At 48.7% G+C, this 15,272-nt stretch overlaps 1 protein-coding gene and 1 non-coding gene across 2 annotated transcripts in view; one reads left to right on the top strand and one right to left on the bottom strand.

The window, feature by feature from the left end:
* The window catches only part of LOC125758932 (thiol S-methyltransferase METTL7B-like), a 37,368-nt gene extending 25,624 nt beyond the window's left edge, over positions 1-11,744 (bottom strand). Inside the window, exon 1 of the mRNA XM_049416720.1 lies at positions 11,599-11,744. Coding sequence (XP_049272677.1) covers positions 11,599-11,709 — 111 coding nt within the window. The 5' untranslated portion in view covers positions 11,710-11,744. The remainder of the gene's footprint in view (positions 1-11,598) is intronic.
* On the top strand, positions 4,252-4,325 carry Trnas-gga (transfer RNA serine (anticodon GGA)). Its single transcript has one exon. It is a non-coding gene; the product is annotated as a tRNA-Ser (tRNA).
* Positions 11,745-15,272: the final 3,528 nt, after the last annotated feature.

Genomic DNA, 15,272 nt, shown 5'->3' with positions numbered 1-15,272 from the left:
ATATCACGTTCTGCCTTCCGGGAACAATTTTTCATGGTTGCTCAGCTGAACAGGAGCGAAAACATAGCAAGTCACAAGTCTGATGGCTCCAGCTGTCACCACTTATTGCTTTATTCGTAATCACAAGGAATAATTTTGGAAACATAATGCCGATTTCCGCTGTTTATTTCGTACCATATGACATTATCACATTCACGCATTTTAGTAGGCTATACTCATACAAGCATGTAAATAAGGAATACCTCCACTGCTTAACTGGAACTCACAGACCATTTTTTCGCGCTTTCTAAATTACTCTGCAGAAAAAGGTGTGACGTTTTCACGAGTTTCATTAAAATATTGCTAAAATTGAACTATTCTTCTTTTGCAGTCGCTAGGCACATGTAAAAGTATTACTGGACTTGGTTAAAATGAATACTTCACTATTTCCAACACTAGTCGCGCAAAAGTGGAGCATGGGTCAATTGAGTAACTTAAAATAGTTCTGGAGTCGTTTGACGCTTCGGTGTACGTCATTGTACACGCCGTCAGAGTGTTACCGGCAAGAGTAGTCTTACTACCTCATAAGTGATAATGTGATCCTTCTGAGAAGAGTCTTTCCGCTCCTCCTAGAGAGAGAGAGAGAGATAAACTTCATTTACAATAAAAATTCTTTTGGGGGGATCCCTAGTCGAGGGCCCCACTGGCCTTGGCCACCCGTTCAACCTAGCCGATCAGCGCTTGCTGATCGGCCAGGTCTGATCTGGACAGTCGCGCCTCCCACTGCTCCAACGTGTGCGTTGGTATCGTGCCTGTGTGCGTCAGGTGTGGGGGGTGTTTAGAGCAGCCCCAGGTAATGTGATAGAGTGTAGGGCTTCCTCCGCACCAGGGACAGGAACTTCGATAGCACGTGGGGAACATGGCGTGTAATGTTTTTAAGTGGGGATAAACCCCACTTTGAATTTTTCTCCAATTTATTGCCTCCTCTCCTTTAGGGTACTGTTCTAGAGCGCGCTGACTGATCCACCAAGAGAGTCACCGTGCCTCTTTAAAGAGAGTCGTATACGTGGCAAGTCAGAACTCTCCAACAAGAGTCACACATACTCTTTTTTTTCTTAGACTGTGGAAATGGGTTGCTTGTACTTTTTGCGACCGTGTAAATCACCCAGGGCATCACCGCTATTTTTGATACCAACGTATCCCCATGCATTGTTACGTTGGTGCGAGGGGAATGACTGTCTCGGGAGAGTGGAACACCTCGATGACGCACAATTTCTGGACGCGCCCGATGACTCGCACTGTACCAGTTCCCGTACCATCAGTGCTGCTTCCGCGTCTGATTCATCACCATCACCCGCCACTGTGTTTAGTGCCTCCATTGCTGACAACCTTACGTCGGTGCAGCTTTCCCAGCTTCTGTGCCGGTTGGAAGAAATTCGGTCTTCTTTCGATGTCGGGAAAGCTTCTCTCGGCCGCACGTCCGCTGTTACGCATCGCATCGAAACTGGCGCCCAACCACCACTGACGCAACGTCGATATCGCGTGTCCCCCGCATAACGTCGGGTAATTAATGAGCAAGTCGACGATATGCCTCGACACAATGTAATTCGGCCCTCGGATTGCCCATGGGCGTCTCCTCTTGTTCTCGTTGCAAAGGGTGGTTTTGTGCGGTTCTGTGTGGACTACCAACGGCTCAACAAGATCACTCGCATTGATGTTTGTACACTGCCGCGAGAAGACGACGCGAATGAGAGCCTCCAAGGAGAAGAATTTTTTTAATTTCTCGATTTCCGCTCGGGGTACTGGCATGTACCCATTGCAGATGACGCTCGACCGGAGACAGCCTTTGTCACGCCCGACGGCTTGTACGGGTTCAACTTCATGCCGTTTTCTCTGTGTGATGCGCCCGCGACCTTCGAGCGCATGATGGATACCATTCTGGGCAACTTAAAATGGCACACGTGCTTGTGCTACCTCGACGACGTCATCGTTTGCCCTCCGGACTTCACGCATCTCCAGCGTCTGTGGCATGTTTTGACGTGTTTAAGAAACGCCGGCCTCCAACTGAATCTGAAGAAGTGCCGATTTGCAGCAGGGCAGCTGACAATCTTAGGCTACGTCGTGTCCAAAGACGGAACCCTTCTCGATCAGGCCAGAGCCTCGGGCCGTGGCCTAATTTCCCAAACCTACATCCCCCAAAGAACTGCGCAGATTTGTAGCACTGTGTTCGTACTTTCGATCTTCATACGAAACTTTGCCACCATCATTTCGCCGCTGACGATGCTTCTTTGAAGTAAACAAGTAGAACGGGCTAGTTGGTACAGATCCATCTTCGTAGGAAGCGCAGAACTACACACAGGGACAGCAAGAAAGGAAGACACTACTGAAGCGCTCAACTGCAAATAAGCTTTTATTTGTAAAAGTGAACATATAAAAAGGTAAAAGAATGAAGACAAAATAAACAAAAAAGCCTACGTGTTATGCCAGTCATCACTGATCGATTATTGCCAAACACACCATCCAAAAAGAGTTCTTTCTGTGTAAGCGAGATAGACGGTGCGCTCACGCAATCAACGCCATCCCGTTTGATTTCTGTAGCTTCAGCTATCAATGTCGTGAACATATCCCTGTGGCGATACAGCAAGCCTAAGGGCTAACGGACAGCATGCCTAAATCGTCACTGCTTCTTGTGCAGATTCTGCCGCGGTTTTGCGCCGTCGTGTCGACTGCGAACAACGGAACCCAACCAGGGTTCTTCGAAGTGCCTCAGCGTGGAAATGACACTGCGGACCATCTACTCGATATCACCTACCCTGCAGGAGTGACATCATCGCTGGACAGTCTAGAAAAGGCACAGCCCGGTGACGATCTCTTCAGACGATACAGCAGCTGGCTAACGGACAGCATGCCTAAATCGCCACTGCTTCTTGTGCAGATTCTGCCGTGGTTTTGCGCCGTCGTGTCGACTGCAAACAACGGAACCCAACCAGGGTTCTTCTAAGTGTCTCAGCGTGGAAATGACACTGCGGACCGTCTACTCGATATCACCTACCCTGCAGGAGTGACGTCATCGCTGGACAGTCTAGAAAAGGCACAGCCCGGCGACGATCTCTTCAGAGGGTACGGCAGCTGACTGAGAGGAGCCTGATTTCATGAGAGATCAAACACGTATGTCCGCTCGATAGTTTATTGCGATAGCAATTATATGGACACTCCAGGCTGATTTTTGCCATCGTCGTCATGCCCCGGATGTGTATATGTATGTATATATATCCGACCACGCGTGGTAACCCGCGTGTAAGCAATGCGGAAAGGGACATGAAACCAGAAGCAAAGATAGCAAGAAACGACTAACACCTAACCCGCCGCCACTCCGCATCCGACAGCAACGCATGGACTATGCCAAAGCACGAGACTGTGGCAAGAGTATATGGGACGAAGAATTCCTGGAATTAGGAAGCCAAACCACCCAGTTGCGCAGCAGCCCTGGCAGCAATCCTACACAAGGAGCTCGATCACGGTCTATGCTCCGACCACGCTCACGCTCACACTAGCCCCAAAGATATGGCTATGCGAACGTATCAAGGGTTCAAGTGGCTCCGGAACTACAAGCAAGTGCATGTTTTCTTCGCCTCACACTGAAGCCTTACGATACCTTCAAGATAGGATGCACACCGAACAAAGCCAATTACAGCATCAGGTCAGTCAACTACAAACCGACAGGCCCTTATCGACAAGCTGATACCGAGCCATTAAAAGCAGCAAGACAATACGAAAGGCTTCTTCAAAAGTGTGAGGAGCAAGAGGCTCACACTCAAGCTGCACCAGAGATGCACGATCGTCCAAAAGAACGATGCACAGCCGGGTGCGTTCCTTTCCACAGCAGATGTGGAGTCTATTGTCGACGCAAGATTCCAGATCTTACAAGAAACTCTCATGAGAGCATCCGCACTACAGTTGGGAACATTGTACATGCAGAATCCCGCAAGGTGGCGGAAGGGTTAAGAAAGGGAAAATAGACAACCACCCGTTTTGTAGCACCCGTTTTGTAGCCCCGGACCAGCACGAATTTTTCGGCAACTAAGAGGGTTTATTTCTGAGAAATCCGTATGGATTTCCTTGTGTGGTTTCGTGCTACAAAACAGGTGGTTGTCTATTTTCCCTTTCTTAACACTTCCGCAAACTTGCGCGATTCCACAGAACTGATTTGCAATATGGGTCCAGTTGCTTCGAGTTGTCGATGAATTCGCCCTCGCGCTGCCAATTGCTAGCTCCTGGTTAGCTCAATTGGTAGAGCGACAGCCCCGGAAAGGCGTTGGTCCCGGGTTCGATCCCCGGACCAGGACGAATTTTTCGGCAACTAAGAGGCTTTATTTCTGAGAAATCCGTATGGATTTCCTTGTGTGGCTTCGTGCTAGAAAACGGGAGGCTGTCTATTTTCCCTTTGTTTCATTGTACAAGCACCAACAGCAAATTTAGCCGCAAGTATGACCAACAAGATTACTATGTTAACGCCAAAATTGACGGACTTGCAGCGCAGCTAGACAGCTTTATAGCATACGTGAAGAAGACCTACGTCACCAAAGAGCACCTCAACACTTAACTAAGTGGCGTTCATCCTAACAGGAAGCGGGCACGAGCAAATGGCCGAAGTACTTCTCACTCAGTTTCACCTACCCGCGAGCACCAGCGGGGACCAGAACCTGTTGAAGATCGTAGTCCCTATTCACAGGATGACAAACAAGCTCTCTTAACTGGCAGTAGAACTGTCATTCCCACCGACCACGCTATGCTACCTTGCTAGGATTTGTCAAGCAAGATCCACCTGACCTGATAGCTCCGCAATAAACAAATGCACAGATCCGGCTACTTAGACACAAGGCTCACGTCGAAACAAAGCACTCCCAAAAAAGAATCTCACGGTAAGGAATTCGAACCGGTCAACACAGTTATCGAACATCCGCGAGAGGGGTAATAGCGAAGAGGAAATCGAACAAGACTCTCATCGTCGTGAGCATGGACAGCCTCCCAAAAGACCAACTGTCAAACTTAGACCTCTTGGTACGAGAGCTGAAGAAATGCGCCGATGGACACCAAGTAGTTATAATGGGCGACTTCAACGCCCCTTACACGAATTGGGGCTGCCATACCACCTGAAAGAAAGGCCCCTGAGTACATGACACTGCTCGGCAGCACAAACTATCTCTGCGGAACGGCCCACTCCAGACAACGAGGGTACGAAATAGTGTCTCCAGAGACACCAGCTCAGTTCTCACGTTCACACCAAACGTGCGCTCGGCAGAGTGGAGCAGTCTCCCAGAAACCCTAGGCAGCGACTACCACATCGTCCAATCAACCATAGCTCATATTCGCAAGCCCGCAAGGAATGGTATTGCCTAAATATCGGAGTGGAAGTTATTCAGAGATGCTCTAAATGCTCACACGCCCACCGAGAACATAGACGACTGGGTGAAGAAGGTCCTCGACACGGCGGAACGTCACACCAAAACACTCCAGCTGAATGAGGAAGCGCCAGCCGTTGACACGCACGTCCTCCGCCTCTGGGAAGCCAGAAGATGTCTTCTCAGGAGATGGAAGAGACGGAAGCTGAATAAGCAATTCAAGAAGAGGATCCACCTGCTCACTGAACAGGCGGAGGAATGTGCAGATAGAATAGGCAGACAGAACTGGTATGCATTCTGCGACGCACTACAGGGAACGTAAGCACAATGAAAACGTTGCTCATTCTTTGCGCTCTCCTCGGCAACGGACTTACAAAGTCGCCGCAGCGACAGAACCTCTGCACGCTTGTACACAACTTCGCCGGTACAGAGGCTCGGAAGAAGCTGTGCAGAGACCCACCCATAACCACAACGGCGCGCGACAAAGCCTATGGTGGAAAATTTTTTCCAGTTAACTCTGAAGCACTACTTCAGAAGCAGCAACCGTCTCCCGGTGGAAAAAATAGGGGTATTGGAGAAAGAGGCGTTGAAACGTGGTGGGAAATACGTTCCCTACGGGTGTTTAAGGGTTGAAGAACAAGGCAAGATACGTGTAATGCAACCTCTCCTCAGCAGTCGAATAACCTACAGCACTCCCTATCGCGCTCTAAAGAATGCACAGCTCAACATCATAATACGCAAAGACACCAAATTCATTTTGGGGCTCCCATTCACGGCTTCCACGGAGAAATGTCTCAAGAGAAGTACGGACTGCTGGGCGAGTTCTTTCGCGCACCACAGCATTAAGAACCTTCTCAAGATGAGCGTACACAACACCTCGCAGGAATTAGCCTAAGCGCACGAGGCTAGTTACCTAGAACGGCTAAAGCTCTTGTCCACTGGAAGATCAGTGCTTCAATGGCTGAACTACGGCCGAACGTTTGAAGCCGACACAGACACGGACCGAAAAGAACGAATTCGCCAAACATCTGCGAGTTTTGGCACGAATGCCACGCAACATGCACCCCACGCATCACAAGGGAAGATGACAAGCCCGAGTGAATGTGCTACGGCGAAATCACAGCCATGATCCGGATGCCAGATATACACACGCAGCCAAATATCCCAGTATAAAAGCTCACGCTTTGAGCGCCGTAATTTCTCGGGGCATACAGCTCGCATCTGCCACAATCCACGCCCGAAACTCGGAAACTTCAGAAGAGGCGGCAATTGCGCTAGTAATCACCACGTTCTTGGACGCAGCTGTCGTCTTTACAGATTCACAAGCCGCTATGCGTAACTACACCAAAGGTCGTGTGACAGCCCAAGCACTCAAGATATTGAAGCACCGAAGCACTCCGATGCCGTACACCTGTGTGACATGGGCTCCTAGGCACGAAAAGCTGGAGGGGAAAGAGGTGGCGGACGCCGCGGTCCGCGATACTGCCAACCGGATTATCCCCTCCCACTATCCAGATGCCAGGACTGCGTCCACGGAGACTGAGTCCGTACCCATCACCTGCTCTGAAATACTATAACACCAAGGACTGGAACGCAGAGTACCTACAACCACATTCAAAGCTCAACAGAGATGACAGCGCCATACTGAGAAGACTGCAGAGCAACACATACACTCACCGCGTACTAGTGCACAGACTTTACCCAACGTTACACGAATAACTTTGTCCAACTGCGGCGTACCTGACACCTTCGCCCGCCTGATCATCGCGTGCCCGTGAACACAGACACATCGCCTTAGCCGAATGCAAGTACGCCAGTCAAGGAAGCCAAGACCTTCGCAAAACGTGAGAGGCCAAGCCCGTCTTGGAGGACCTGGAGCAACAACGACGTCTCGTCGGCAGGGCCAAGGAGTCAGTGAAGGCCAGGAGGTTCCTAGAATGAGGAGGCCTCGCACATATATCAGAAGCGTGACCAGCACTGTGATACCATTTCCAACAATAAACGTTTATTCCTCCTTCTCCTCATTTGCTTAGTTCACAATTATAACGGAGCAGTGGGGCCTCTGCTGAGTGTGATGGCTTTGCCTTTGAAGGTTGTTCAATCTTGAATAGTGCACAAATATACAGTTTTAATTTTTTGCTGCATCAGAACTTCGCTGTCGTGGCTTGGATTCAACAAAATTCTACTCTCAATTTTATTTGTGTCCAGCGCGTGTGGGGGTGGGCTGCTGCTGCCCTCTAAAGGGCGAAAGCACACACACTTTGCAGTTCCTCGGTCCTTAGGAACTGCAAGCGTTTCAAAACGTTTAAGGTTTCTGCTTCTGTAGGGAAGCCGAAATATTAAGAATTTTTTGCCGATACCAATTTTGTCGGCGTTTTGTTTTCCTTCCTGTTGTGACGCTACTTTCCGGCTAGACGAGATTTTGTCTAATTCTTGGTTTTGGGAACATTCGAAAACTGATAAATTACTGTTGCATACAAACTGACTGATCATTTACTAAGAAAAAAAAAGAGTCACAGTTTCGCCTCAATGGCGAAGCAATGAATGCGATAGCAAGGAATTGGAATGCCACAGGAATAACGACAAGCAGCTAGAAACTTGCTGCGTGCTGCTGAAGCACAAAGAACGCAGAAAAAGGAAAGAGACAAGGCGAGTGCGAACTAACAACTGTCACAGCACGAGACTTGCAGCGCGGAGCTGAAACACAATGAAGGATGCACGAAAAGAACGCGCAGGCATAAACAAGACGAGCGCGAAATGCCTCAGTGGTCACTTCCCCTACATTGGCTCTTCTAGCTAGCAGCTTACTCGTTTCGCAAGAGCGGCCTCTGCAGCGAGCAAAGTGACCTTCGTGCTGTATCTAGCATCAGCGCAAAGTTCGCGGTGAAAGCACAGGACGGATAAAACTCCCCATCAAAAGATAATCGCGCAAGCGCGGTCGACCACGCCCTGTATGTCAAAGTTTAAGTGGAAGGCGAACATCCCAGCTCCGGCAAACCAATAGAAGTTTTAGAATTGGTGACACAAGAAATTTTGGAGCCGTCAGGGCGCATGCGCAGAACGCAAGCCCATCTCGAACTCTTGCGTTCTCGTTGTCCCAAGGCCCTGAAGCGCCCTCGTTTGGGCAGCGAAGAAAACCGGAGAGCGCGCGACCTCAAGAGAAGCAAATAAAGATGGCACTTGGCAGTGCCACGTGAAGCCACGGCTCGCGTGCCTTGCTGGCGTCGATTGTGGTCACTGAAATAAAATTTTATTTGGGTCTTAGCGTGGAAGCTTGGGCTGGTTCGTGAAATATTGGAGGGAATACAGCGCAAACACTGACGGGTACACGGAAGGCGACGCGCACACAGCGCTGACTTACAACACTTTATTCACAGAACGGAAAGGATGAATATATATATATATATATATATATATATATATATATATATATATATATGCCACTGACATGAGCTCCAAACACCAAAAATGACAACTTTTTTTTATGTTGTGCGTAGTAAAAGCAACACTGCGCACAATGGTGTGTCTTCATATCCTGTTTAGATATGAAATCTCACGAGATGAAAGTGCTTTGAAGGAGAACTGACGCACATACTATGGCATTTTCTAATGAAATGTGCCTCAATGATTTCACGTATCAACTGTGAATTGTGCCTAGGCAGCACCTCGCTTTTTTCAACGAAGGCCCACAGCCGCAATCACGCCAATCAATGCCCAAGTGGCTTTGGACCGTGTTATACACATTATTACGGTGCTCTCGAGAAGACGGTCAGCTAAGCACCTGTCAGTCGGTCCCGCATATTTCTTCCCACAAGACAGAGGAATCACGTATACCACGGTAGTGGTACAGGGTAGAAACTGCTTCCTGTGTTTAACAGAACAGCCATTACGGCGACCATTTGAAGCAAACTTGCAAAGCTTTGACAACTTTGCCGGTGCGGAAAACACTACCGAAACGCCATCACGCTGCCCTACCCTCTTCAGTTCGTGGGACAGATTATGTGCGTACGGAAGTACAGCAACTTCTTTCTTTTGAACAGGTACACTGGTACGCGGTCATTTTCAACACGCTTGATTTCCTTTAAAAGCTTTTATCTCGTGAGATTTCATATCTAAACAGGCCCTGAATGACAAACCACTGTGGGCAGTGTTCCTTGTACTATGCACAACATCAGAAAAAAGTTGTCATTTTTCTGGTTGTGGAGCATGTCAGTGGCGTATGTATATATGTTCATCATTTCTTTAAATAAAGTGTTGTAAGTCAGCGCTGTGTGTGCGTCGCCTTCCTTGTACCCGTCGTCTTTTGCGGTGTATTCCCTCCAATTTATTTGGGTCTAGTTCGTACATAGTCCTGAGGCTAAAATTAAAGCGCAAACGTGCATCTTTGTCCGTCTTACTTCTTAACTTATTTGTCCCTGCATCCATCTGAATACGATTTCATGTATTTCCGTATTTAATACACTATCATCCTTGTTATACGTTTTGGGTTAGAACTATTGTGTGCGCATGTGCGGCGAGGTCGCTTTGGTCTTATATATGTATTGGCGTATGAAAGAATAAAGCAGTTGATAGTCAGCGCTGGTGTCGCACATTTCGTTTCTTCGTGGGTGTCTTGTGCGTTTGCGCTGTAATTTTAGCCGCAGGATTCTGGTCACAGTGTAAGATATATACTGTGATTCTGGTCCAGCCGTCTCGTGTCTTGCCTCCTGCACCATAAGGCTGCAAGCCAAAGCGTTCCGAATAGTGTGTGCCACCATAAGCCACACGACGCTCTTCTTTTTCTCTGGCTGACTGGCGACGAGTTGCGCGGCGCTACAGTCGCAAAATGGAAAACTAGCGTGGGCGCCAGCGATACGACGCAAACGCAGCGCGGGCAACGATGCAGCATGGTCCACGTCTTGCATAACATTAATTTCGCCGCGTGTGGTGTCCCGTGCGTTTCACGCAACGCCGCGTGCGTTTGTATTCTCCCGTTAATATACAGCACAACGAATGAGGCATGGCGTAATTGTCTAAGGCAGCGCACTGCGGACCGAGGGGTCGCAGTTTAGAATCCCCGGTCGAGTGCTTTGCAATTTTTTCTCCTGAAATATTTTCATTCCTGGCTTTTATTAATATTAAACTGGCTGGTAGCGTAGAAAAAAACTTTATAGCGCTGCAAAGTTCAGGACGAAAAAACACGGACAACACAGACGATGCGCTTCGTCTGTGTTGTCCATGCTTTTTTGTCCTCAACTTTGCAGCGCTAAAAATTTTTTTTTTCTACAGTATGTTCCATCTAGCCCACACCCAAGCTCTTCTGGCTAGTAGCATAGCGATGGAAGACACACGGACATGTTGGTTGCCATGTTTAATCTGCTGTATGACGGATAAGATTCAGCGCCATTTTCCATGTGCTGTCAGTTGTAAACGAAAATATCTCACTACGGCCGCGTGATTTCATGTGTGTATATATGACCGGTCCTGAAAATAAAATTTTCGTTGTTGAAAGTTGGCGCTTGTGTTCGTCTCGTACTTCTTTGTCCGTGTGTCTTCCCGCGCTATGGTACTAGCCAGTTTACGATGAACCAACAAGCCCATATTGCTACCCTTGTCGAGATTATATATATATATATATATATATATATATAGTAGTGGGAAAAGAATCACGCAGACCCCGATAGAATAAGGAATGAAGAAAGAAACTACGACTTTCGTTGGTTTGGCACTGTATATTTTCACTAACGTTTCGTCTGGTGGACCAGACTTTATATATATATATATATATATATATATATATATATATATATATATATATATATATATATATATATATATATATATATATATGTGTGTGTGTGTGTGTGTGTGTGTGTGTGTGTGTGTGTGTGTGTGTGTGTGTGTGTGTGTGTGCGTGTGTGTGTATATATACACGGGACATGCCTGCGACGGCAAAAATCAGCAAAGAGTGTCCATACAATTGCTATCAGAATAAATACACGTCCTTGAAATGCTTCCCTTTTAAGGATGCCAAGGGTTTCACAGGCGAAGGTTTGCAAGCCAGCTTGTGCTGGAACACGAATTGTAGGAACAAATTGTGGTGTAAATTTATATACAATGTCAGGCTGGACATATCTGATGTTCTGTTGGCACGTGTTTGTGCGCAGTGTTCTGAACACTCAAAGAGAACAGAAAAGTAACACAAATCATTTGTATCCCACGTGTTGTTGGGCATTACCTTTGCGAGAACACGCTTGCATTCATCGAGGACATTGCGGCCATTTTTTGCAGAGCAGAGCACGTAGGTCATCAGGACCACGTCGAAGTAGCCGTCTGGTAACACGGACATGTCTTCACCATAGCCGCAGATTGCACGTTCTAGCTGCACCTGCGTAGGTATTTGCCGTTAAGTGTATTATTCCCTAAGGAGAGGCATTGTGGAATGAGTTTACACACACACACACACACACACATATATATATATATATATATATATATATATATATATATATATATATATATATATATATATATATATATATATATATATATATACACATACATATATAATATACATATTGTAATGAGACAAACAGAGGCATCGCCTCTTCACTAGGCCTGTACTATTCTCTGTCTTTGTCTTCCTCTGCTTCCCTAGCCGAGCATGCGCACGTGCCTGAAGGCCGCTCTGTCTTTACACTCGGCCACACTGCGAGCATCGACTGCTCCTAAGAGATGGCCTTTCTGTGGCGGTGGTCGTTTCTTAGAGGTCCTGGCCCCTAACTATCATCGATAGCACTGATGCTTCTGGCGGGCGGCATTGGCTGCTGCGCGGAGGCCAGTCACGGTCACGCTACGACTTGCATTGGAAGTCGGGCGATGATGGTTCTGGGGGACGCCATTGGCTATATCGTGATGGTCGTCGCACGGCTACCATGAGGTTACGTCGTCGCTGTTCCGTGCTTCGCTCTAACCCATGTTTGTCCATGTCAGCTGACTGAGCAGGCACATACTTCCCCAACGAAGCATGCTTGCGAGTTCGGTCATGCTGCGAGACCTGGCCTTCATGGTTTGGCGCAGTAGCTTCTGCGCGGCCATCACCGCACTCCCCTGTTCCGTAGCTGCAAGGAGCAAAGATGCTCTCTGGAGTTTCCGTACCCCGGCCATCCGACCGATGAGCGTAGGGTCCCCCGTAGACACAGACCGCCTTGTGGTGATCAGTTCGGCATTCATGTTGTGCACTGGCGGTCAGAATGAACTGCCCATTGTCGTCAGCAGAATCGCACACCAGGCGGCCGGAAGGGCCGATGCTGGCTCCATCTTCCGGCGGCGCATCGATACCCTCGGCCATGCCGCGCCTTGCAGATCCCGACAAAACAGGCAAATGCTCGATAAACGTGTCCTCGGCAGCCATGGATTCCTTGAGCGAAGCACTCGCGACACACTCGGCGAACGACTGCCGTGAAGTCAGCAGATGTGCCTGCGGCTGGTCACTGAGGATGCTCTCGCTGCTGGACATCTATGGCTGCGGTCTTTTAACTTGGGAATTTGGGGCCGAGAAAGTGGTCGGAGTGAAGCACAGGAGCTTTACTCGGCCGCGATATATAATGAGCTGAACTTCACCAGACAAGAGGTAGTCAGCTCCCAAAACCATGTCAGCGTGCAGATCCTCCAAGACGGGAGCGGCAGCAATAAACTTCCTCCCGGCATCGGTTTGTATCTGCAAATCCAGCGCACCGACTGGCAACGCGCTCCCGCCGAGGCCGCGCAATGGTGCCTCGGACCAAGGCTGGAGGGCGACTGGGGCGTGGCGTCGATGCAGCGCAGTACGTGGAGCTCCTGTTTGGACAACAGCTGTAAGCTCAGCGATTCCGTCGACGCGGACCTGTACCGTTGGTAGCGGCTGTGTTCGGTATTGGGTGGCGCGACGTAGTGAATGTGGTGGTGCCACATCGTCGCAGTTTTCATGGCAAATCCGTCCGACAACAGCGATGAGCCTTGCACTCCATGGAAGCCAGGAGTGTTGCTTGACGCCTTCATATTTGTGCCATGCCTCGGCACCACCACGAAGGTGGTCTATAGCCACCAGCCATTTTTGGTTGTCGTGCCAGGCATGGTGACAGCCGAAAGAATTGATGGCCTCAATCCACAGGGCAGCGTCATCCTGGAAGCCTCGGAACTCCGGCACTGTCCAACAGCTAATGATGAAGCGGTGCATGAGAGTACGGAGTTGGTCGACTCCAGGGCGTCGAGCTGCTTCGACAGTTGCGTGAGGGCATGCAAGACCTCCAGTGGGGTGAGGCGCCTGATGAGCAGAAAATCACGTCCGCGGAGTATGAGGCGGTTGCAGTACTCACGCCGGCAAGATCCACGGCCAAGGGAGCGTGAACGGCGTCTCTTCGCGGCTCAAATGTTGGTAGAGCCTTTGCTACTCGATCCACGCCTTTGGAAGCGTGAACTGCCTTTCCAGAACAGAGCCCGTGCGCCGTGAGGTGAACAGGTAGCGAGGCGTCTGTAAACTGAAGTAAAGCCGCCGAGGAAGCCTGGGCGCCGTTCCCAGACGCGCTTTCAGCGCCGGCCGGTTGACAGGTAACGGGGAGGCATGGACGCCGTCCCGGAACTGCGCTTGGTGCGGCAGCAGGGACAAATTCCATGACCGAGGAAGCGCGGACAGCTTTCCTTGTATGGCGGGTCCGGAACGCCGAAGACGCACGAGCACAAGTGGTGTCTGGCTTAAGACTTCGTTTTCGACGACTGCGCCATTGTAATGAGAGAAACAGAGACAGCGCCTGATCACTAGGCCGGCTGTTCTATTGTCTGTCTTCGTCTGCCTCTGCTTCCCTAGCAGAGCATGCGCATGTGCCTGAGCGCCGCTCTGTCTTTACAATATATATATATATATATTGTAAGGAACAGAGACGGCAGCCGTTCGTCCCTCGTAGTCGTAGTAGTCGTAGTGCGTAACCAGTCGTAACGCTAGTACCAGATCTTGACCTCCAAGGTGGTGCCGGTGGGAGATTTTTCCTGTGCGTTGTTGAACAATAAAAAATTCGCAGCGTGCGCGTTAACTAAAAGCCGAATTCTTCTGTCTCTCATTCCCCATTAGCAGCCATTGGCATGTTCCAGTAGGAAACGTTAGTAGAAGTAGAAGTGTAAGTGTTAGCTAAAAGCCGACTTCTGTCTCTCATTCCCATTAGCAGCCATTGTTTAGCTCGAAGGTAGTGCCTGGTGAGATTTCTCCTGTGCGTGATTAAACAATAAAAATTTTGTTCAAAACACCGTTGATTGATAAAATAAACCAACGAAAGACGCCAGATGTTTTCTAAAAGCAAAACGAAAGAACGCCAGATGTTTCTAAAGCAAAACGAAAAGACGCCAGCTGCTTAACGAAAGACGCCAGAAGTTTTCTAAAGCAATGGTTTTCTAAACAATGAAAATTCACAGCGTAGATGTAAGATTAAAGTGAGCTGCAAGTCGTCATAACTCTCATCGAACCTTTAGTATAAACGCGCCCGATCTCACGTCGGTGATGATGTACTGGACAGAATCCACGGAAGATTCACGGTTTACCGATGAACCTCCGCAGCTTCGCCCACTCATCATCATTCACTCCTTGGATATGCTGTGATTTTTTTTATGTTGGCCTAATGCCTGTACTTCCATAAAATCTACCTTACTACACGAAAAAAAAACGTAAACTCTCAGCTTAGTTCTCTGCCCTTTACGGCAGACTGTCCTTATTTTTTCCCAATATTTATTTTCGTCCTTTCTCTCTAATTTTCTGCCACCAATACTCTAACCGTCTCTTGCCTATTTCAATCGCGGGTGTGTTCAGCTTTCCATTGTTGTCTCTAAAATTCAAGGCTTCATGTAGGCTCGTGCCCAAACGTACACCTGGGTGGATATCACCAC

The sequence above is a fragment of the Rhipicephalus sanguineus genome, chromosome 6 (genome assembly GCF_013339695.2).
Source record: "Rhipicephalus sanguineus isolate Rsan-2018 chromosome 6, BIME_Rsan_1.4, whole genome shotgun sequence".
NCBI lineage: Eukaryota > Metazoa > Arthropoda > Arachnida > Ixodida > Ixodidae > Rhipicephalus > Rhipicephalus sanguineus.
This window is presented reverse-complemented; position numbering and strand designations above follow the sequence as displayed.